Source organism: Eumetopias jubatus, unplaced genomic scaffold (assembly GCF_037043125.1).
Source record: "Eumetopias jubatus isolate StellerSeaLion01/CBP00866 unplaced genomic scaffold, mEumJub1_p1.0 scaffold_12, whole genome shotgun sequence".
In the NCBI taxonomy this organism is placed as follows: Eukaryota; Metazoa; Chordata; class Mammalia; order Carnivora; family Otariidae; genus Eumetopias; species Eumetopias jubatus.
The window spans coordinates 3,709,788-3,735,344 of record NW_028274818.1 but is presented as its reverse complement, the minus strand read 5'-3'; the positions used below and the strand labels follow the sequence as shown (position 1 = coordinate 3,735,344).

The following is a 25,557-nucleotide window of genomic DNA, read 5'->3' as shown; positions in this document are numbered from 1 at the left end:
CGGTGGTGATAGGGAGAGGGGTAGGTGTCAAGGAAGGGGTGGTGAGATGGGGAGCACTTGGGAGAGCTTCTCAGAGCCCAGGTGGTGGAAGGTGACATGGCGTCCACCCAAGTGCCCTCCCAGGAGGCTGGCCCTGATTCTCACCTGCTTCTGGGGCTGGAGGTCTCTTCCTTGCCTGTGCCCCTTGTGGCCTGAAACAGTCAAGATTGGCTTGGGGGACCCCGCTCCATGGGGATGGACTCTCTGAAGAGGAGAAAAGGCTCCTAGATCCAGTCTTGGTCTCCCATGTATGTCGGAGCCTAGCAAGACAGAAACAGATGCAGGTGCTGCGCGGCTTCTGTTAGGTGACCACGCTCGTGATGCAGGTTGGGCATGTGGAAGGTGGGGCCTACAATGAGGGATTTGAAAACAGCTAATATTTTGAAATTGAATTGGAGTTGGCTTAGTGAAAAGATGACTTAAATAAGGACTTGGAATGTCTGGTTTTGAGAATCATAGACTACCAGATCCTTCCCATCGTCCTGATCCCCCCGTTTGATACTTAAATTCGCTCTACAACCAGAGAGGGGCAAACTGTGCTAACACCTGCTTTGAAAAGGTTGAGAGACAGGAAGCTGCCCTGTGTGCGGCCACAGACTGGCTCTGTGCTGGCATGGAGGGCAGAAAGTGGGGTCTTCTGAGAAAATCACTCATGACATGGGAACTGCGAATACAAAGATCTAATGAGGTGTATCATTTCAGGAGCAGCTGTATTTGAAAAGACTTCACCCAGAGAGGGCCGTATATAGGCTCTCCAACTGGGGGGTTAAAGACACTTGCTGACATTAGAATTTTAGATCCAGAGGATGGGTGCTTCTGGAATTATGCCATGTTTGCCTTGACCTACAACTCCAGTTGGCTTCAGAAAAGCTAATAGGTGGAAAGAGAAAACATCATCAGTAACAGTTACTACACACCAAAGATGATAAAAAATACTTGTTGAATTTAATTTCTCTGGGCGGGCAAGAATAATGGGCTTTTCCACAGGTTTAGGGGAAGGGACGCAAGACAAAACTTACCATGCTAAGTTCCTTTAGATATATTGAGCTTGAGATGCCAATGGGGACGACAAGAAGGACGTGTTCAGGTGCAACTGAAAAATATAACTTAAATTCAGGCTACAAAAAAGTTCAAGTACGTTCACAAAACATTCACTGAGCTCGCAGGTCTGTGCTTGTTGCTCTGGGCATCTGTGGGGGTATACAATAGTTAACGAAGTACTACACTTACTCTCAAGGATCTTGCCAATTTCTGGGCAGACAGACTCCTTACGAAGGTAGTACAGTATGCTAAGTGGGCACTGTAAACGTGGAAGAAGGAATCTGTCACTTTTTCCAAGGGAGTGAGGAAAGGCTTCACTGAAGAGCTGGCATTTGACCTAATTTTGAAGGATGAGAAGCAGTTGCCGGACAGGGAAAAGAGAAAGAGGAGCAAACCAGAAGCAAAAGGTTGAGAGGGGCACAGACACCAGAGACGCAATGAAGCATTAACGTCATCAGTCTCCTATAATTAGAGAGGTGAAGTCCCTGTAGATACAAGAGGTTCAGGAAGAGTGCCTTACACACTAATAGCTTTGAATCAGCTGAGCATCTTAAAATATCGAACTTAGGAGTTTATTTTCACTGCCGGGCACTTGGGTTTAAAGGCAAAGTTGGGGTTTGGATGGGTGGTATGAGCTGAGGGGAAAGTGTGGGGGCTCTACTAGTTATTCAATTAATTAGTTTGATTAAAAAATTGGTTTCATTGAATACTTTGAAGTGAAAGCCATTGTACCAAGTATTAGGATGACAAAATAAGTAAGACACAGCAGATTGTCAGCATGGAAACTAGAATTTGGGCAGGCTCTCCAGAGGCACTGAGACATATCCGGGATATGGTGTAGCTGTCACTGGCTACCATTTTTATGCATTTATAGTCACACTGTCTGTGATGGTTTGTGTTGGTGGTTTCTCTCTCTCTCTCTCTTTTTGCATTTGCTTTACACTGTGCTTGAAAACGGATAGAATGTGCAACACATTTTTTTGGTATGAAATTCACCAAGCCAGCTATGCATTCCTCACCTCTACTGATAACAATCGATTTTCTGAACATGCAGGATGTATGCTTCTTGCCACTTGATCAGGTTCTTTCTGAGTCGTGAACCACCCTGCTTGTCTTTTTACCAGCAACACCCGCAAGGCAAATTCACACCTTTGTCTCCGAGATGGAGGTCAGAATAGTTAAATATCAGTGATGTTTTAAAAACTACATCTGAGGTCCCAAATCACTGGGCGAAACTCTCAGTTGCGACACCACAGAGGGGAACATGCATTTCCCTAGGTCCAGCTGCTTCCTGTTCTGCGCCCACGCATGGGATTTTTGTCTGAAATGTTTATTTCCTTCTTTTAGCTAACTGCTACCGTTCCTGGAAAATTTAGTTCGGGAGCTTCTTCCTCTGAGAAGCCTCTCAGTCACCCTGGGCTGAGGAACGAGTCTCTTCCTCGGCACTCCGTAGCTCTGCACTTCTCAGACGATACCCAGATAACTGACTGGTGTGCCGCTTTCCCTTCGAGGCTATCAGCTGTCCGGGGGAAGGGACCGCACCTTGCTGAAGTCGGATTCCTTCTGCCTGACACGGGTATTTGAGAGGTATTTGTATTTGTGAACAGAACCATACGATTTGCCACTGCATTCATCTCATATACAAAACTCACCTTTTGAATCTGACTGAAGGAAACACTATGACCTGGGGAAAGGGGTAGAATGTTTGGGGAAGGGCACATAGTGTAGACAGCATGGGGGGTGTGAGTTCAAATCCTGTCTCTGTGACATGGTGTCTATAAGAAGAAGAAGAGTGTCATCATCTCACCATTCTCTCCGTTCTTGACCTTTCCCATCTGTGAAATGGGTATAACAATGGTACTCATCGCTTGTGTGAAAATTAAGTAAAATACAAAACACTTGTAAAAATGCTTGATGTGTCGTGAGTGTTAGCAGTTGTTATCTTTGGAGCAGTATCCAGTGATCGTAAGAAAAGGCTGCCTTTATTAAAAAAAAAACAATAAAGAGAAATGAAGTTTTGAGTTGGGTTAGGCAGTCACCTCCACCCAGTTTTGTCTCCTTCCCTCCCCCACCTCAGCCTCCCATGGAACCGCACAACCACTCGAGCTTAGCTGAGTTCGTACTCCTTGGTTTCCCCAAAGTGGGCCACATCAGGAGCTGGCTTTTTGTCCTGCTGCTGTTGGCATACCTGTTCACCATCTGTGGCAACATGCTCACCTTCTTAGTTATACGACTGGATGCAGCCCTGCGCACACCCATGTACCACTTTGTCAGTATACTCTCCTTCCTGGAGCTGTGGTATACAGCCACCACCATCCCCAAGATGCTGGCCAATCTTCTCAGCGAGAAGAAGACCATTTCTTTTGCAGGATGCCTCCTTCAGACCTACTTCTTCCACTCCCTAGGGGCCTCTGAATGCTACCTTCTTACAGCCATGGCCTATGACCGATACCTGGCCATCTGCCGGCCCCTCCACTACCCTGCAGTCATGACCCCAACACTCTGTGGCAAGATGGCTGCTGCCTGTTGGACTTGTGGCTTCCTGTGTCCCATTTCTGAAGTCATCCTGGTCTCCCAGCTCCCCTTCTGTGGCTATAATGAAATTCAACACATCTTCTGTGACTTTCCACCTCTGCTGAGCCTGGCCTGCAAGGACACAACCACTAATGTCCTCGTTGACTTTGCCATCAATGCCTTCATCATTCTTATCACCTTCCTCTTTATTATGGTTTCTTATGGAAGAATCATTGGTGCCATACTGAAGATAAAAACAGCAGCGGGGAGAAAGAAGGCCTTCTCCACCTGTGCCTCACATCTCACTGTGGTTCTCATTTTTTTTGGCAGCATCATCTTCATGTATGTGCGCCTAAAGAAGAGCTACTCTCTGACACTTGACCCGTCACTTGCTGTAGTCTACTCTGTACTGACACCACTGGTCAACCCAATTATCTACAGTCTTCGTAACAAGGAACTCATTAAGGCCATCAAGAGGACCGTCTTCCGGAAAGGGGGGAGAGCTGGTCCTACTCACCACTGACTCTCTACCAAGGTCCTTCTTCCACTTCAATGTTGGCCTCAGAAAAGTTCCATGCACCTTTGTACTGACCTTGAATAATCTTCCCATTATCACACCTCTGTGGATCTCATCTCCTCTTGCCTTCTCAAAGACATAATTTACGTTTTTCTTTAATTTCCTACATCTTTATGGTTTTCCATTTTGTACTTGATCCATGCTTTCAGCACTTAAGAATACTTTAGAATCTCCCTTCTTAATAAGCACACATATCTCCTTGGCATACATTCTAAGCCAGCTAGAAGTGCATTTCTCTGCTCTCATTTCCGATTAAACTTCACAATGTGATTAATGACACAATCTACCTCCTCTTCTTCACTTCCTACCCACTTTACATCCCATTGCAATCTGGCTTTGGCTCAGCCTTCTGAACAATACTTTGCCAAGATCATTAATGACCTCCATGCTGAATCCATTAGACCTTCCTGGTCTTTCCTCTTTCTTGAACTCTTGATACACATGACCGGTTCTTTCTTCTTAAAAACAGTTTGTCTCTTAGCTTCCTTTGCATCATTATCTTTTCATTTTCTCCTTATTCCTTGAATCCATCTTTCTATCTTTTTTGTCCTGTCTTACTAGATGCTTGAGTTATTCTTGCAGCTTTAAATTTCCTACCTAGGCCAGAACTCTTTGAGTTCTTCAAATACATTAAGATCTGTATGGCTCCAAGAACTTCGCACTGTTCCCCCCCAACACTTCATTTGGTTCACTTCTCATTGTGTGAGTGTTTGTTCAAACATCACATTCAAGTGACATTATCTTCGAGGGCATAATATATGTGATCACCTAATGTATGTTACCTAATATATGTTACTCATTTTTTTCTCTTTTTTAAATTATGTTTGTTTCCTTCCAAATATGTATCACAACTTATATGTATCTATGTAGATAGATAGATACTGACTGGTATCAGTATAGATATAATTTATTGTTCTTTCCTACAAGTCTATAAACTGCATTTGGTCTGAAATCATGTCAGTTTTGTTACTTGCTCTATGTCCAGAATCTAACAAGTGTCTAAACTTGCTGAGTATCAATAAAAATGTGAAGAATGAAAAATATAATGAATCTGACCCACTCCTCTCACTAACACATTCTGCTCCCTACTCTAATCACTACTGGAACCCACTCTTTTGTACAGTGCCTTGATCCACTCCAGTTGAACATGCCCCTGTCTCCTCTACAACCAGCTTCAACTTGTCCTACCTCTGCCATTTAAATCTCTGGATAATACCGACAACCCTCACTAATCACTAACTCTGCGCTACTCTCAGTTATTTTTCCTGGATCTCTACTTCTTTATTCACAAACTGTGGTGGGCAGGTAAGCTGTCTTTAGGTGATGTTCACCGCTAACATTATATGGTTCTAAGACCCCATTGAACCCTTGACTTTCTTTTACCTCAAAAGATGTCTTTTGGGGTCTTGAATTCCAAGACTAGCCATTTGTCAGAAAATGAGAGTTTTTTTCTGAGTCACAAGTTTCCCAGACTCTTTTTAGATTAAGATTTTTATCTTAGAATTAAGATTAAGAATTTTATCTTAAAATACATTTATTAAATTTTCTAAGTATTCAAGCAATTACTTCAAACATAAGACTTTTCTTAGCCATGCAGATTAATTGAACATTGAAACTATTTTTCTTGTGTACAGATATGGATATGAAGTTATAGAAGTTCCATATTTATGTGTGTATGTACTTACATATGTATATATATAGACACACAATATGCAACCATATAAACATAAATAAACATACAACTTCTGCAGAACAAAGAGGGAAGAAATCATGATCCTCCTTTATGGATGAGACTGCTTCACTATTTCTTTACCTATATTTTAATTTCTCTCCTTTGCTATTTCTGCATCCATTTTTCTCTCTATATTATTGTCTGTTACAACTATTATTTCTCCATATGGTCCTTAGACATATATGGAGAGCAGAAAGCTTTCACACTATCCCTTCCTATTCTCTACTCTGAGAAAGACAACATATTCCTCCTCTCCCCTCCCTCTCCTCCATGCTTAGTTTAAATAGAGCAGAATGAGAATTTCCATGGAAAACAGAAAGCAAAGCCTTCAGAAATTATAGAAGGGAGCACTCACCCGTCTTTTGGCTTGTTTCCTAGTTTGTTTTACACGCCCTATCTGATTTGTTTTATTCTACTTCACTCTAAGTAAATTGTGCACTTTGTCCAGCTACTGTGTTTGGAACCATAACCTTTTATTATACAGAACACACAATTTAGCAAAGAAATGAAAAAGTATAAGCTAGAAGGTGACTCTGGATCTTAAAAGGTATTGAAATATCCATACAGAACACTCAGTAATGTGCAACTCAGTGAACTTTCACAGATTCAATCTTTATGTAAGGACAGGATTCAGAACAGGACAGTGGAAACATCTCCAAAATTTCCCCCATGCTCCCTTACATCCAACACAACTCCTCTCCCGCCCCGTGTGTGACCACTTACCCGACATCTAACACTGTAGGTGGATTTTATGTGTTTTGGTATTTTATATAAATTTGTTCATACAGTTTACATTCTTGTTTCTGCTTTCTTTCACTCAACATTATGTTTATGAGCTTTACCTCTATGTCATTTCATTGTAGTTCTTTTCCTCTTGTGGCTGTTGTAGAATATACCACAATTTGATGTTATTTATTTACCTTCCACCATTTCTTGCGCTCTTCATTTCTTTGTGTAGTTAGGAATTTCTATCTAGTATTATTTCCCTCTGCCTGAAGAATTTTCTTCGACATTTTTTGTAATGCATGTCTACTGACAATAATTTCTTTCACTCTTTTCCTGAAAATGTCTTTATCTCACCTCTTTAAAAATGTTTATTTTTTTATTGTGACATATGGTTGCAAAGGACCCAAGTAAGATAAATGCTAATTTATACATGTGTTAGGTTTTATAAGAGCCCTGATTCCAATATCAGGAGACCAATGAGAGGAGATGAGTAGTTGATGAGTTAAGGATCTGGACTATTCATCCTGATCATCATCAATTTTTTCATTTTTCACCACAACTGTGAGACATCAGACACTGTGCCAAGCACTCTAGGAGGTGGGGCATAAAGTGAGATTTTAATTTCAAAAACCTCACAGAGAGTTGCTTTGGAATGATAAGATGTATGAGAGGAAAATATCGCAGCACAGGACAGGGTATAGTTGGAAGCAAAGTGAGGAAGGACTACTGGGAATTCAGATGTGGGAAAGATTGGTGTTTGCCACAGACAGTCAAGGAAAGAAAGTGGGGGTCTGGGTGCCCAGATTGTTAGATGTCTGTGGATGGCCTTAGGAGGAGGTATGTTCTCAGGAGGGTACGCTGCAAACAGAAGGGTCAAGACTAAACACAGGGACCCGTTTGGCAAACAGTGAAATGTCTATGATGATGCTGAAAACAGTATTTATAGCACGAATCTGGACCAGAACAACAGGGATTTTCCACAGAGCAGAACTAGGGATAGTGGGTGAAACTCAGATGTCAGGTCAATGGAGGGACTCAGTTTATCACTGAAGCACTTCAACAACAGAGAGAATTGTCTTATGGGGAAGGAGCTTCAGCCTCCCCTTTCTTTTCTTTTCTTTTCTTTTCTTTTTTTGGTGGTGTGGTTTGAAAAGATCTTTTATTTTTATGAATTGATGGGAATATCTGTTGCATTTAAAATATTTTTAATGATCCAATGAAACCCAAGACTATGGCAGTACAAAGAGAATTGATATTTCCTAAAGTTTCTTCCAACATGGACTCAATGTCTCTTGGTGCTGGAAACTGAATTAAAATAGTAATTAGAAATAGTAAAAGAAAATGAAATAAAAAAATGTAAAGGGAAAACCATCAGTAATTTTCTTTTTCTATACCGAGTGGGGGAAAGTGAGGGAAAGAAGGGAGTGGTCAGAATCCCGAGAATTATGACCTAGGGAATTGAGAGGATATGCAGAACCAGTTTCAGGGGGGAAATAATGTTTGGCTTGGCCATGTTGACTTTGTGTGACTTTGATGTCCCAGGATCCAGGGAGCGAAGAACAGCAGGACATCGGTGAGCAGAGAAGCAATGTGCGGGGTCCCCTTATCTGCGGGGGACACGTTCCAAGAGCCCCAGGGAAGCCTGAAACCACAGATAGTACTAAACCCTACATATACTATGTTTTTTCCTATACATACATACCGATGATAAAGTTTGATTTGTAAATTAGAGTTAAATTTTTAATTATAAACAAGTAGAAGTTAAATTTTATAGAAGTATAAAATAAATATAAATATACTGTAAGAAAAGTTAGGTGAATGTAGTCTTTTTCTCTCTCTCAAAATATCTTACTGTAGGGCACCCACTCTTCTCATGATGATGTGAGATGATAAAATGCCTACATGATGAGATGAAGGAGGTGGGTGATGTAGGCATCATGATGTAGTGTGAGGCTACTCCTGACTTTTGGATGATCTGTCAGAAGGAGGGTCATCTGCTTCCAGACTGCAGTGGACTGCAGGCCGATAAGAGGGACTACTCTATAGCTTGAGACTAAGTCTTTGGAGTCACGTGGAAGCCCTACCCTCCAAAGAAGGAAAGGGCAAGACATTGCCTTCCAATATTCAACCATGAGGCCGGCCCCCCATTCATCTGGAAGTTTAGTCAAAGTCACTGGACAACTCATCTGTGAGTGCAGTCGGGAGGCCAGAGATGGAGCAGCCGCTCCAGGAATGGTGCTTTATATTTATACCTGGAGGGGAAGGAACGTAAAACATCCACAATAAATATGATCTGAGTTGGATAGAAATGTTGAGATAATCTTTTCTAGGAGGCACATCTGCACCTCAGATTTGAAGGAGGTAGAAGGCAGAATTGGACAATGGACAGATATGGATTTGGAGTGAAGAAAACTAAGGCAGAGGGGAAATATCTAATATTAAGATGGCTATTAAGGTCTTGCTGGAGAAAGATCACTCATAAGGATCCCGCCCAGAAATAGCCCTCCCGCATCTTCGTAGAGAAACATCCTATCTTCAGAATGAGAAAACTCTTGGTAGAAGATGGGGTATGTTGTCTAGGTTTAGAAGATAGTGCAGCCAGGAACCAGCAGAGTACATAAAATTGGGTTTGACTGTGATGAGGGGACTGGAGGACAGAAAGAGGAGACTGAATGCCTTCGTAACACTTTGCTTTTACACAAGTGTTCCCTTGTGCCTAGAATACCTTTCTTTCCTTTTTTCCACCTGGCAAATTCTGACACTTTATTTCAAATAAGAATGATGTCTTCTGTGAGGTGGTCCTGACATCCATGCCCAGCCCATGGCTCATCCCCAGCTCCTCTGGCTCCTGCATATGCAAATGAGCGGTTATCCTACCCAATTTGCTTATTCACTTAACAAATATTTATTGAATCATTATCATGTTCCAGACACAGCTGTGGGCCCTTGAGAGTCATCAGTGGATGAACGGAACAGAAAAACTCCCTGCGCTCTGGGGCTCACATTCTCGAAGAGGACAGAAACAACAAATCATTGCGACAACAGACAAGGGCATTGGTGATATGCTAGGACGTGGTAAGTCCCGTGCAAAGGATTAACTGTGGATGGAAGGGTGGCGCTGGGACAGGACAGGGCTGTGTGTATGTTGGGGGGCAGTGCTCAGGCAGGGCTGCCGGGCAGGGCGGATCTGCACGAAGGCTCCGAATGAACAGAGAGGCAACCCAAGTGGAAATTTGGTGGGAAACACCTGCGACAGAGACTATAAAGTGTCAAGTCACTGAAAAGGTTTGAGCAGGGAATTGACTTAACATCAAAAGGACAGTGTGGCTGCTGTGTCGAGATAGGTGACGGACAAACAGGGAGGATCTGGTAGGAGGCGATTACAGTGATGGAGGTGAGAGATGTCATGGCTTGAACCCAGTGAAAATAGATCCTGGATTTGAGAGAAAGACAGAAACAAGGAGCATGGTGAGGATTTGGGCCCGTGAGCCGCAAGACCGTGACTGCCTAGGTTGGAGAGGGGAGGCCGGGGTGGGGGCGCCTGCAGGAGTGAGGTTTGAGATGGCTGTTAGTCGTCCTGAGGGAGGTGGGACCAGGCAGCTGTATCTGGAGTAGGAGAGGCAGTGTTGGCTGGGAATTGATTTGGAAAGTCTTCAACATATATGGTGCTTTCAGCCGTGACATTGGATGGCATTGACAAAGGAGTGAGTTTACAAAACAAAGAAAAAGGACAAATCAACACTGAGCTCTGTGAATTAGAAAGGTAGGGCAGAGAGAAAGAACTAGCAGGGGCAGCTGAGGCGTGACCACTCGGGTAGGAAGAATCTGAAGGATGGCGCCCTGAGAACCAAGGAGGAGAGTATGTCAAGGAGCGGGACACAGACCTCGGTCAAGGCCGGCCGACAGTCGGGCAAGCCAAGGAATGGAAACTGGCAGATCTTACATAACTGGTGTGAGTGAGGAGGCGCGATCTGATGGACTGCCCGGTGGGGAAGGTCTGATTGGAATGGTTTTAGAGAAAACTGACGCTTTGCGGGAGTGTTGCTGCAGGAACAGGGGAGGAAAAAAGACCAGTGGCTGTGGGATAAGTGAGTCAAGAGAAGGAATTTGGGGGGCTTGTTTTTTAATTGTTGAATAAGTGAGAATAGGAGCATGTTTGCACGACGAGGGAATGTTCCAACACACAGCAGGTTAGCAATTAGTTGCTTCTCTATTTTCTCTATTAGAATATTCATTTCCTAACTTCAGGTCCCCTATGTTACTCATCTGTTTAGCTCCTGTTCTAAGAATAATGCTTCCAATACAAAAAGATGTTCAATAAAGTTTTGTTACATTGACCTCCTAATACAATTTAAATATTTACCATCTGTGAAGCAATAAATCCGAAAAGGGCACTTGAGGTTGGTGGAGGCAGACAGTAGAAGGGAGGAAGTGGCCACAGTTTGCAATAGAAATGCAAGAGATAGATTTGCCTCCTCGTTTTCTGTGACTCTCAGATTTACTCAACCCCCCTTCGCCTTGACTAAGATTCATGCCAGTGTCCAGAAGACTGACACTCTGACCTCCGTGCCCCTGGAGGATGCTGCTAGACCTGAGTCTCCATTAGGACACAGGAGGGAGCCCAGGGTGAAAGGGAAGATTCTTTGGTATCCAGAAAGTTGAAGAAGAAAATAAATTGAAATTATTAAAAAAATGTGCAATTGAAATGATGTAATCTTGGTCCACTACACACTACCAGTATTTCATCCCTATAAAGGATAATTTATACCTAAGACAAGGAATATAGATAAATAATATATGATAAGCCTTAGATGAAGAATACTAAAGTTTCTCAAGCCTATATAGTTTCCATTAAGCAAGATAATTGGGTAACAGGTTGGATTATGGGGGCCACAAAATGGGCTGTGAGACCAGAGGACTTAAAAATCTGGTGACAAGAGTGGTCACTCGAAGGAGGCTGCTGGCGGGGATCCAAACTCTGGCCTCTGAAAGCATTTGCTGGGAACACTTTACTCTGGAGGTGGCAGAGGATTCTTGCTCACTTCCATGGCTCCTTCTTTCTCGTCCTTCCATGCCTCACATCTAGGGACATGAGTGGTGAACCATGGACCATGGGAACTGGAGCCAGGTGACAGAGTTCATCTTGGGCTTTCCCCTCCTTCAGGGGGTCCAGGCTTACCTCTTCATCTTGTTACTTCTCATCGATCTCACCACCATCCTGGGAAACCTGCTGATAATCCTGGTGGTGTGCCTGGACTCCCGGCTCCACACCCCCACGTACCACTTTGTCAACGCCCTCTCCTTACTGGAGCTCGGCTACGCCGCTGCCACCGTCCCCAAGATGCTGCCGAACCTGCTCAGCGAGGAGAAGACCATTTCTTTCTCTGGATGCCTCCTGCAAATCTATTTCTTTCACTCCCTTGGGGCTATTGAGTGCTATCTCCTCACAGCTGTGGCTTATGACAGGTACTTAAGCCGTCTGCCGGCCCCTCCACTATGCCACCCTCATGACCTCAGAACTCTGTGTCAAGATTGCTGTTGGCTGTGGGTTGGGAGGCCTGGCTGGGCCGGTGACTGAAATTTCCTGAGCGTCTGGTCTCCCTTTCTGTGGCCCCAATCGCATTCAGCACATCTTTTGTGATTTCCCTCCTGTACTGAGCTTGGCTTGTACTGACACATCTATCAATGTCCTGGTGGACTTTGTTTTCAATTCCTGCAAGATCCTGGCCACCTTCCTGTTGACCCTCAGCTCCTATGTCCAGATCATCCGCACCGTGCTCAGGATCCCTTCAGTTGCAGGCAAGAAGAAGGCCTTCTCCGCCTGTGCCTCCCACCTGACCGTGGTTCTCATCTTCTATGGGAGCATTCTCTTCACGTATGTGCGGCCGAAGAAGGACTCGCTGGACTGTGACCGTGCCCTGGCCGTGATCTACTCCGTGCTCACGCCCTTCCTCAACCCCTTCATCTACAGCTTTCGCAACAAGGATATTAAGGAGGCCATGAGGAGGCAGCTAACGAGCTCAGGGATATGGGATGAAGGTGGGGAGGGCAGGCCAAGCGGGAAGCCGATGTATGGTGACTCTGGGTGTCGTCAGTCACTACAGATAGAACTCAAGCATCGAGTGCTTTTCTGCACGGGACGCAGAGCTGGGCCAAGAGCTGCCTGGTTCTCAGTGCCGACACAAACACCATACTGTGCTGGAGCCACACACGCAGCTAGCAGCCAGATGGGAACATGGTACAGTGTGGTGGTTTTCAAATCCCAGATGTTTGTATAGCACACATGGGATTTTTGTCAGCTCTGTGTCTAACCTACTATGAATATATATATATATATATATGCATATATATACACACACACAGCAAATTTGATGTATATTTAATATAAATGCATGTAGTCATATTCTAAACAATCATATTTGTGAAATAAATTTTAGAACAAAAATAAATTGTTTTTCATGCACCACTTACCCTTAAATGGTATTTCATGTGTACCAATTATTTATGTATTAAAATGGGAGACACAGGCATAGTAGAAGAAAACATTTTAACAACATACATCTGGGTTTAAATCCTAGTTCATCCAGTTACTTATTAATTACATGATCTTTAGAAAGTAACTCAAAATCTTGGAGTCTTAATTTCATCTGTTAAAAATATTTTCTTGAAGGTTGTTTTGAGAATTAGTGATAAGGTCTATATACCACAGACAAAGTGTCTGGCATGTAACTGATAGCAATATGTGTATATATATATATATATATATTTTTTTTTTTTTTTTCTGCCCCAAACCTCTCATCATTATACTGGGCCTTAGAATAATATCCAGGAAAATGTAATTATGCAAGAATATGCAAAAAAATTCCCAGATACTGTTCCCCAGAGGAAAGGAGCGAAGGAGCCAGAGGGTGTACTAGAGAGGCGAGCCAGCTGGTTGCCCTTGGGTTCTGGCCAGCTGTGCGTGTCAGTCTTGGGGGCTTGACATCCATTCCCAGTGGGAGTGCAGGCGTCGAGCCACTGGCAGGAAATAGGATTACTCTTTACATTGGACTAGTTCTCTATTCTGCTTTAAGCTAATTATTTCCTTAAACAAATGAAAATACGTGAAAAATAATCTTATATCTTAGCATATGAGCTATGTGTGATTTAATTATTTAGCTGGTGTTAGGGATTATTATGCATCTGAATATCTACTATGAGTAGAGAATCAAACATTGACTATAAGAAAACTTGCAATTTTGTAGAACTTTCAACAAAAGTCCCCAAGTGTTTCTATTCCCACCATCTTAAAGATACCCATCCATCCACCCATCCAGTCCAGTAAGCACATGGCTATTTAGCTCTAACTCTATATCTGGTGCCATGCTAAGGCCTACATAAAAGGATGAACAAAACAGAATGTCCAGTCCCTGCCCTTAGGCTGGTTGGAAAGAATTGAGAATATGGATATCAACATTATCATTAATTTATACTCAGTTACAGTAAGTTAATAAAAATTGTGGTAATTAGTAATAAAACACATACACTCTCTCTTCGGGAGGAAGTTACACTGAAGCTGAAAACTAAAGGATACATCAGAATCAGCCATTTCATGAGAGCAATGATTGTATTCACTTCATAAAATTGGAAATTTAGACCCAGGAAGGTGGAAAGACTTGCCAACAGTACAGGAAAACAAAATCTTCAGCCTCCCAGCTGGGACCCTCTAGTCTTTAAAAGGTCCCAGAAAGCAGAGGAAAAAAGGAGAAAAAAGATGAAAGTACCAGTGAAAATAGTTGATAGCTAGGTTATGGGTCTGGAAACAAGCAGGCAGAGGCCGCCAGGGTGCTGGCAACTGAGGATTTGCAACGGCAGGGGTGAAAGCAGGGCTCACATTCAAGAGAGTGAAGGACAACCCACAGAATAAGAAAAATTATTTGCAAACCATGTATCTGGTAAGGGTCTTATGTCTATCATATATAAAACACTCTTACAGCTCAATAATACAAAGGCAAATAACACAATTGAAAAATGAACAGAGAATCTGAGCAGACGCTTATTCAAAGAAGATAATGCAAGTGGCCAATAAGCACATGAAAAGATGCTCAGCATCATTAGTCATCAGGGAAATGCAAACCAAACCCACAATGAGATTGCACTTCACACCCCATCGGATGGCTAGCATCACAGGGCCTGATACCCCCATATGCTGGTGGTGGGCGGGAATCATGACCCTCACTCAAGGCTTGTGGAAATGTAAAGCCCTGCAGCCACTTTGGAGAACAGCCTGGCATTTCCCCAAAAGATTAAACATAGAGTTGTCACATGACCCAGCAATTCTACTCCTACGTGTACATCCAAGAGAAATGAAATGAAAATATATGCTCACACAAAAACGTGTACCTGAGTATTGAATGGGGACCATCCAGATGTCTACTGATGGAGAACTGAATGAACTAAACGTGTACATATCTAAACACTGGATTATATTCATACAGAACAAGCAATGGAGTCTTCATACCTACCACAGCATGGATGAACCTTGCAAGTATTATTCTGCATAGAAGAAGCCAGACACAAAAAAAGGCCACGTACTCTGTGATATCATTCATACAAAATATAAGGGATAGAAAAAATCTGTAAAACAAAAACTGGATTAGTGGCAGAAGTGTGTATGGGGGGGCACCTGAGTAGGGGGTAGTGATGGCTAAAGGATACAGAGTTTCTGATGAATCAGTAAATTCTATCCCCGAAACTAATAATACACTGTATGTTAACTAACTTGAATTTAAATAAAATCTAAAAAAACTACTCGAACCTAAAAAAAAAAGATGCAGAATTTCTTTTTGAGGTGTTTAAAAAGTTCTGAAGTTGACTGTAGTGATGGTTGCATGTATCTGTGAATTTATTAAAAGCCATTCTATTGTATACTTTAAATGGGTGAATTGTATGGTTTGTAAATTGTATCTCAGTAAAGCTGTTTTAAAAAGTAGGGCTGAAGTTCGGCTCACTTGATGAATATTTGCTTTACAACCGACTGCAGTGTACTGGCTGGAAGTTTGATGGGAGGCTCTGGGCTTAACAGGTGCATGAATACAGTCTCCCGGGAACACCACCACACTGTCCCCTGGCTTGTTGACTGGACTTTGCTCTGGATGTCTCCACGGGGCAGACATCTTTAAACATGATTCTTAGATTTAGGGAGACAGACAAAGAGAGAGACATGAAGTGGGGAAGGGGGGAGGTGGAGGGTGAGTGAGCACGAGAGAACTACTCTAAGTTAAAAAAAGACTTAGATGGGGGCGCCTGGGTGGCTCAGTTGTTAGGCATCTGCCTTTGGCTCCGGTCACGATCCCAGGGTCCTGGGATCAAGCCCCACGTCGGGCTCCCTGCTCTGCGGGAAGCCTGCTTCTCCCTCGCCCTCTGCTTGCCTCTCTGCCTGCTTGTGCTCTCCCTCTCTCTCTCTTTGTCAAATAAATAGAGAAAATCTTAAAAAAAAAAAAACTTAGACGACACAACACAGAGTAACATGTCACAGAGTAACATGAATCTTGATTCAAATCAACCAAAAGTGAAAGGACATTTATGGGGTGGGTGGAGGCACTCGACTGTGGACTGGGTATCACGTGCTATTGAGAAATTGTTGACTCTTTAGAGTGTGACAGTGTATTGTGGTTAGTAAAGAAAATGTGTTTAGGAGGAAATGTCAACATCTTTGGAATTTACTTTAAAATATCTTGGGGGCGCCTGGGTGGCTCAGTTGGTTAAGCGTCTGCCTTCAGCTCAGGTCATGATCCCAGAGTCCTGGGATCGAGTCCCATGTTGGAATGCCTGCTCAGCAGGGAGCTTGTTTGTCTTCTCCCTCTGCCTGCAGCTCCCCGGCTTGTGCTCTCTCGTTCTCTCTGTGCATCAAATAAATAGATAAAATCTTTTAAAAATACACTTTTAAAAAAGAGATGAGGTAAAAATGACAAAATATTGTGTATTATTAAAATTTGAGATCTAGGGGCTTACTATTTTCTATACTTTCATGAATGTTTATAAATATTGCATAATAAAACATTAAAAAAAACAAGGAAAAAGGGGTGCCTGGGTGGCTCAGTCCATTAAGCGTCTGAGTCTTGATTTTAGGCTCTAGTCATGATCTCAGGGTTGTGGGATGGAGCCCCATGGTAGGCTCTGTGTTCAGCTCGGAGTCTGCTTGAGATTCTCTTCCTCGCCCTCTGCCCCTCCCCCCACTCACGGGTTCTCTTTCTCTCTCTCTAAAATAATAAATAAATCAATCTTTAAAATAAACAAACAAATAAAAAACAAGGAAAAAGGATAATCATTAAAAGGAGAATTATTTTCTGTATTTTCAAACTAGCAGAGAAAAACGTTTGTAGTGAAAAATATAAGAAATTCCATCAATCCAACTAGAAAAAGAAAGGAAGGAACAAATTTTGAGAGAAACGAATGAAGAAAACAGAAACCATAAGTATTTTGGTAAAAACACTTCCAAACCTTCTAATTAGACCACAAAACATGTAAATGGTTAATTAAGCCCACCTATTATAATACAAAGATTATCATACTAGATTTTTTAATCCAGCTATTTGCTTCTTATAAGAGAATCGATCTAAATGTACAGACACACAGAGACAAAGTATGGAAGGAAACATAGAGAACATGTTTGGTGCAGTGATATTAATAACAAGATAGAATTTATGACAAAGGCATATTAGCAACAATACTGAGAGGAACTCTCAAGATATTATAAGGAAAATTCCACCCCAAACATAGCATTCTCATCTGGGTTACATCCAACAACCTAGCTTTGAAGCATGTAAAAAAGTGACAAAAATATGGGAAGAAACTAAAGCTTTTTGACATCTTTCCGAAAGAAGTGAAAATAAGTGTGCCAGGAAATAATAAGGATATGGAAAAATCAAACTAAAGCTATATGATTAAGCTTTAGTTGTATGTAACATATAAATTATATACATCAATACAATATAGAAGTTACATATATTATATATAAAGTTATAAAGTTCTATGTGTACAACTTTGTATATAGATAGATCCTGCATATCAAACATATAGGGGAAATACTTATATATGAAGCATTTGTAGAGTTGATATAGCTTGTAAAGAAATTCTATTTTGAAATATAGTTATCTTAGTGACTACTTTCTCTGAACATAATGATTTTAGGTGGATGAAGGGAATGGGTTGAGAAGAGATTATTTAAAGGGGAGAAATACATCAAATTAACTGTTATCTCCATGATTATTGTACTTTACCCAACATGGGAGTTGATTAGTCCAAAGATATGACACATGGAAGGCGATCTAGTGTAGCCAAAGTATAAAACACTTATTTTTTTATAAGAAAAATATGCATGCAGTTGAGGGGTATCACTGGTTAAATTGACCCAAACCAGAGGTTTGTGTGGTCAGCCCATGTGCCTTAGGCAAGCTTGGTGCTTTGTTCCCTGGGATTTCAATCCCTGTTTGAGGGGATGAGAATCTCCTATCCCGGTCTCAGAGGAGCAGTATCTCATCCCACGCTCTGAGAATATCGGACTCTTTTGCTAAGGGATTTAGTTATAAGTCCGATCATTTTCCACTTCTAAAATAAAAAGAACTGTGTCTTATGAAATATGGTAAATGCCCAACACGAGGAAACACCATACGTCCTAAACAGGACCCTGTTATCTACACGGGCAAGGTGTTCTTCTGTTTTGTGCCGAAAACCATACAACAATGATAATTTGTGGCCCTGTGAAACCTAGGGGATTCAGCATTTGCTACTGGGATCCCAGAAAGCAAAAAGTAAAGATTGAGTGGTATCCCCTGGAGTTGTACCACATGAGACCCTGGAAGTAATTTTCAGCTCAGAGCAATAATAAAAGTAACAAAAGCATTAAATAATAATAATTAACATTTGATAAATATTATAGGCATGGAATTATCAGCTTAGCCTGGCTCCTTTGGATCTGGCCTCCACACAGACGACAGACCCTCCCTCCTGTGCTGCTTCTCTTTCTGCTGCCTTGGGCAGATATGGGAACTGCCAGTCATTGTCACCAACGTTCTTCTCTCTGTTGCCTCTGTTCTTAGAGGCATCGATCCACCTGTAAGATTAGTTGGTCCACAAGTCAAGAACAAAGCTTGGCTGGTTGACAGCCTGTCAACAGAACCCTGTGCTGAAGGCTGTGGTGTTAAGGATGAGGGAAACTTCTTCCTGCTGTCTGTGTGCCCTTTAATCCCATAGGAGGTGCGGGGCAAGCAGGAAACCAGAGAGAAGCAGAAAGACAGAAAGCAAGCCACGTTCAGACAAGGGCCCGCGTTGGTCCTGACACCAATGGTAGCAATATTAGTGTGAGGAATCTTTTCTTGAAGATTCCAGTAATCTGGAATAATGTTGAGAAGTAGGGGACAATGGACAAAAATAACCATCCCTGAGCTTTAATCCCAAATGTTAGTATGTCCTTGTGAAAAGAATCGATGGGCAGAGTTGAGAGAGAATACACAAAAGGGTGTGTATTCTAAGAGGTGTGTAACACAAATAGCACATTTGGGAAAGTTTAAAGGAAATAGAATAATCTAATGGCTGGGAACAGCAAGTGCACAGGGGCAATTGCATCTTGCGCCAAGAAAACCAGCCAATTTGATGGATAATGACATTCTTGTTAAGAGCAGCTAATGAATCGCTAGACTTCAAGGTCTCCAGAAGCCACCCTACTGGTGTGACAGTTGCCAAGTGAATCCTCTGCACCTAACACAGGACCCAACATAGAATTGCTACTCAAACGTTTTTTAATGAATCAATCTTGAAATCTGGAGGAGCAAACCCTTTCAGGACTTCCTGTATAATAATTAGTGACCACATTTCCTCTGGAGCTTTTTCTGGGTTTCGAGACCGGTCTTGGGATGACAGCCTCGTGAAGCAGGCACAGATCACGGTGAAGAAGTCCCGGCTCTGGGAGCAGATGTAATTGTGTTTCGGCCCTGGTTTCCTAAATCATTAACTCTGTGAACTCGGACTACTTTTTGAAATTCTGTGCTTTGCATTTCTCATTTGGAACAGTCAGGGTTAATATTGCTTCCACAGGATTGCTGTGAGTATAAACGAGACAGGACATGTAAGGTACTTGTCCCAAGCTCAGATGTTATTAAAAAATGTCAGCGCTTATAAATCTCAAAGGGTCCCAGGCTGGAGACGATCTTAGTGACCATCTAATGCAGCTGCTCCCAACTCTGACCCATTCTCAGAATGTTCGAGTCAGCTTTCCAGATGCAGGTGCATGCATGGGCTTCCCTTGCAGATTTTCTAAGTTATAAGTTCTGATGACCAATTGGTTTGGGGGAACCGCTCATCTGATCCAGCCAGAATTTTACAGGTACAGAAACAGCACAACTTAGTGGCAAAACAGGTATAAAATCTGGTTTGAATGAGACTGTTTCTGTGATGCCACAGTCCTCTGAGTGAGGGCTGGAAGCTCATGAAGGACGGAGTCAGTGACTCCTACAGCTCATTGGAGACTGGTGGGTTTCATGAAACTTTTGGGGAAAGACGGTATAATTTCATTTCTTTTTTTAATGATTTATTTACTTATTTGAGAGCGAGAGCGAGAGCGAGAGAGAGAGAGAGAGAGAGAGAGAACAAGCATGAGCGGGGGGCGGGGGCAGAGGGAAAGAATCTTCAAGCAGACTCCCTGCTGAGCACAGAGCCCGATGCTGGGGCTCAATCTTACGACCCTGAAACCATGAGCTGAGCCAAAACCAAGAGTTGGACACTCAACTGACTAAGCCACCCAGGCTCCCGGGTATAATTTCATTTCTTGAACACCAAATAGATCAAACAAAAGTATGTATTTACTGGGGACAGTGGATGAAGTAGAGCCCTGAGGTCCAGACCAGCTCTGTCACTAAACTCCTATGTGACCTCAGGCAAGTCAGTAAACTTCTCTGAGCATCAGTTCCAACATGTAAATAATGGTGATTTCTGACTTAATTACTTTAGGATACTTTAAATTTAAAGAGGACTCATACATGTGAATATATTTCAAATGGTAGATTGCTAAAGAAGCAGAGTGGACTATTTCCACTCTGCATTTGTATGTCACTCCTTTGGGTCTCAAATTCTCTCATGCCTGGTTGATCAGGGCACGGAGGCTGACTTGAGTTTGTGGGTTAAATAAGCTAAAGATGGAGCCTGTCTCTCTTTAGCATCAGGAAGTTGTTTATTCATGTGGGGGGCTGAGCAGCAGGGGGATTCAGGAACGGAGAGAGGATTGGGGGCAAGCTGCCAGGAGCAAATGGTCAGAACGACAATGCCGTCTTTCACATCCCGTCCGTCCTGCCGTGGGGCCGCACCGGCGTGTGGGATGTGGAGCCGCAGAGGGCAGGGACAGGAGCCCAGCTGGGGGGGCAATAAAAACAAGAGGCCACCTTGATGCAGAGGTGGCAACACAGAGAAAAGGAACTCAGTCACCCGAGTCTGACTCCCACTGGTCACCATCCGCGTCATCTGCGAGGGAAAGAAAGGAGACAAACTCCTGGAATGGGGGTGGGGAGACCATCCACTGCAAACCACTCCACCCCTTTCTGTGACCAGCTCCTTAAGCTGACTCTGGGACCCTAGTCAGGCCAGTTAGAAATATCTCGTAGCTCCACCTCCACGCCAGAAACACCTGGAATATTTGCTTTTGGACCCCTCAATGCCTCTTTTGTAAACATCTTCAACTGACGCAAAGGAAACACAAAGCGACACACAAATTAATTCTCTGGAAATATTTTCTGGAGTCTCAGTCACTTCTTTAACTTCTTGGTTCTTCCCCGCACTCTCTGCCCTCGGCGTTTAGCTTTAAAATGTGTACTTTTCTTTTTTTTTTTTTTTTAAGATTTTATTTACTTATGAGAGAGAGAGAGAGAGCGCACACGCGTGCGAGAGAGCATGAGCGGGAGAGAGGCAGAGGGAGAGGGAGAAGCAGGCTTCCCGCGGAGCAGGGAGCCCGACACGGGACTCGATCCCAGGACCCTGAGATCATGATCTGAGCCGAAGGCAGATGCTTAACCGACCGAGCCACCCAGGCGCCCCCAAAATGTGTACTTCTCTTTCTGTTTTTCACTCCTGTTCTTCAGAGTGATTTAAAAAAAAATAATACAGAGACGCCGGCAGGAGCCCTGGTCTCAATAATTCCTCATGTTGCTGTCCCATCTTTTCTGGCCCTGATCCCTAATCTGAGGCTGGCTAAAGGGTCGTCTTCACCTCTGCCTTGTTTCTGTTCGTCTCATGGTGACATCTGTTTCTCGCTAGATGCTAAGTGCCCAGATGTCAGGAAATATTCCTCCTCACATTCCTTCCCTTCTCCCCTCCCCCCCCCAGTGGTTCACACTGATAGCTGCTCAGGCCAAGAGTCTCTCTAGAACCATTTTGCAACTATTGGTCACTGAACTTTGGACAAGCATATAACTCCACCTCCCATATCCCACCCCTCCTGGGCTGCATCTAAGAGCCATTGGATAAAAAAAAATCGCTTCTAACCTAACTATGGCTGTCTCAGGAAGGAAGTGTCACAAAACCCAGCTGCAATAGAAATCAGACCAGCATCTACTTGTTAGGGAGACGGGCAACTAGACTTTTTGTGAGGCTAATTAAAGTTCGGGATAGGGCGCCTGGGTGGCTCAGTTGGTTGAGCGACTGCCTTCGGCTCAGGTCATGATCCTGGAGTCCCGGGATCAAGTCCCGCATCGGGCTCCCTGCTTGGCGGGGAACCTGCTTCTCCCTCTGATCTCCCCCCTCTCATGCTCTCTCTCTATCTCATTCTATCTCTCAAATAAATAAAATCATTAAAATAAATAAATAAAATCTTAAAAAAAAAGTTCGGGATAGTAATGTACATTACCTCTCACCTTGACTATTTTAACATCTTTTTCACTGGTTTCCTTACCTCCAACAAGTCATTCTGCAGATGAGTATGGCTTTTACTGTCCCTGTTCTTTTCAAAATGATTCAAGGATAAGCCCCACGGATCTTAGCCTGAAACTCATTGTCTTTCTCTGATCTGGTTCCAGTCAAATTTTAGAGCCAAATATTTTTCTACATACTCAACAGCTCAGCCAAATAGGATGATTTCCTGTGTTTCTATTTCTGCTTATGTCCTTCCTTCCTTTAGTTTTCTTTCTGTCTTCCTCTTGGAATCCTAGTTGCCGGCGTCCAGCAAACCCTCTTATATCACCCCGCTCCCACGGGCCTGCACGGCCGGAAGTTAGCCCTCTGTCCTCCGACCCGCAAGCGTGCTGGGAATTCTCCGCTTCCAGGACTCCGAACACATGCTTCCTACACTCTAAATATTTGTGTATCAACGGTGTCCAGCCCCCCAAGTGGACTGAAAGCTCCATAGAGGAATCATAAGGGATGAATGAAGTAGTGTTAGTGCAGAGCTCCCTGGTGACGGTCATGATGCCAGACTTTACATATTTTATCTCATTTATTTCTACCTATGACAGAGAGATTATTATTATTGTTCTATAAGTGCAAAAATTGGGAACCAGAGGGGAGAAATAACTTGTTCAAATCCGTATTTCTGGGATCCAAAACAACGGGAAGCCTGGTCTGTAGGCTTTAAAATTCCACTATTATTATTATTATTTATTTATTTAAATTCCACTATTATTTTTTGTACCAAGGTGAGACATTTAGGTCAAGAGTCACCAGTCATCCTGTCTGCTTCCTACTCTGAGCACCACTTTATCCTCAGGTGTGTCCCGGAGTGTGAAATGAGAGAGCAGAGGTGTTTTATGTTTGGTTTGTTTTTTTGCGGGTCACAAGCAGATTAAAATAAATGTATTGCAGATTAAGAAAATGAATTCCTACAAAACACTTCTTGCCTTAAGGCTCAAGCCTGGAGGAAGGCTTTGGAAGGGAGGAAACATCAGTGCTGGGCAGAGGGCAGAGCCTGCATGGGGACAGGTGAGAGATGGGAGGGCTCTCGGGCCGAAGCAGTCCTGTCTCTGTCCTTTCTCCACCTGAGCACAGCCCGTGGCCACGCTGAGTGGTCCTTATGGTCAACGTGGCTGGACAAAGCAGGAAGCGATGGAGTTCTAAGAAAAGGCAAGCAAGTTCAGCACAGATCGGCTCATAAAAGGCAATAGAGTGTCTACTTTGCCCTCGGTGACACCCTTCTCACTGGGAAGACTGCATCATTGTTCATCATTCGCACATTTATTCAGTTAACATTTACATATTGATCGACCCTCTCTATTTGCCAATCACTATTATAGGTTCAGGGGCTACATGAAGGTGGATTAAACAGTATTCGTGCTCCTGAAACACATGAAGAACACTTTTAAGATTCCTAGAATGACAGATAATCAGCTGTGCCCAAGGAGCTCACCCTACAAATATTTGTTGTATGGTTAAGAGAGACTCAAATTAGATTTTAGTCCTGGGGGGAAAAAGCAGTAAATTTCTCTGTGACTCCCCAGGAATCTGTAATTCTTTGGGCTTCAACAAAATTTTAGTGTTGGGAAGACCTTAGATGGTATCAGTATCTTCACCTGTTAGCTGCACTATGTTTGTTCTAACGGCTTTTCTAGATTTCATGTCTTACTATTTTAATTTTTTCACTCATGCAATCAAGTTCTAAAAATATGAAATGTTAGCCCCTGCATTGAGGAAACTTTACCCGGAAAGTGAGGGCAAGTTTGGGTCCAGAGGAGTGAAGGGTACAAGGAAAGGAGAGGGCAGGGGGAGGTGAGGCAGCTGAGCAGGTGGATGGTTTCCTGTCAACAGTCTTTCACACTGACCTTGCCTGAGCCCACGGTGACATTCCTCAGAGTCTCCGCAGCTACCAGCCCCTCTGCCGGTTTGTCGACAAGGATATTGATGTCTTAGAAGGTTCTTTGGGGAATTTCTAGAGGGGAAAAAGTCCTTTCCTGGGACTTTCTCCTTAGATGATGCAGGATCTCAAGGAAAGTGGTGCATTCTGCTCTCCTCTCTGAGGGATAAATTAAGGGAAAAGTCTCACACAGTAATTAAATATTCCCCGGGGTCAAGTCTCAAAAGCTTCCCGTGGCCAAATAACTTTGTATCTCCCAGGGGGTGTAGAGCTGAGCCCTGGGGCTGGAGTAGCTGTGGGTATCAGAGTAGACCCATCAGGACCACACTGTTCGGGCAACAGTAAAGAAACACTCAGTAAACATTGCTTTGTTCTCAACCATTCACTCAACTTTCACTGTGCTTTCCATTCTTTCTGCTGCTCTAAAAATAATGATGATGATAATGATAAATCATTTGGAATATCAACAAAACCCGGGAACTATAAATGATGGGTTATAGATAAATGTAGTACTTTGTAAAACTCTTGGAAGACACCGAACACCTAAATAAATGGGCTGATATGATGTATTAATGAATAGAATGTCTATTCATTAGAATAGAAACATGCCAAATCTACACAAATCTATCTATTACTTCAATGCAACTTCTATGAAAATTCCGTTTGGGTAGTGGGGAGTAGATTGTGTCAGGGTGAGGGACAGACAGATATTTTGAAGGAGAAGATTAAAATGGCAAGGCTTGTCCTATTGTACATCAAAGGTTATAACAGAGCAGTGTAACAAGCTAATGGAAGCCAAGAAATAAATGGACACAGTGAGGAGCTTTGACAGATGGCCAAACTGAAACATCAGAACCCGGGGCGGGGGGTGGGGAGGATGGGCAGAGCCGGCGCAGAGGGTCTGTGGAGAAAGGGCTGATCGTTAATCGTGGTCCTAGAGCTTCTGTTTAAGCATATGAGAAACATAAAATAAAATTTGTCCTGACCTCATTACATTCCCACAAGTCTACAGATAGAATGAAAGTTTAATATGAGAAGTCAACTTTAATACTTTATTTTTTTAGAATGAAGAGGAGTAAATCGGAGGGGGAGATGAACCATGAGAGACGATGGACTCTGAAA

General features: G+C 43.0%; 2 protein-coding genes across 2 annotated transcripts; both read left to right on the top strand.

The window, feature by feature from the left end:
* Positions 1 to 3,163: 3,163 nt before the first annotated feature.
* LOC114199214 (olfactory receptor 6N2) lies at positions 3,164 to 4,117 on the top strand. The gene has a single exon (XM_028091038.1). It carries the CDS (start codon positions 3,164 to 3,166, stop codon positions 4,115 to 4,117), a length of 954 nt encoding a protein of 317 aa, XP_027946839.1.
* Positions 4,118 to 11,733: 7,616 nt separating this feature from the next.
* On the top strand, positions 11,734 to 12,907 carry LOC114199158 (olfactory receptor 6N1). The gene is given in 2 exon segments (XM_028090949.2): positions 11,734 to 12,102; positions 12,104 to 12,907. Coding segments are annotated over 2 exon segments (1,173 nt in total).
* The last annotated feature ends 12,650 nt before the right edge of the window (positions 12,908 to 25,557 follow it).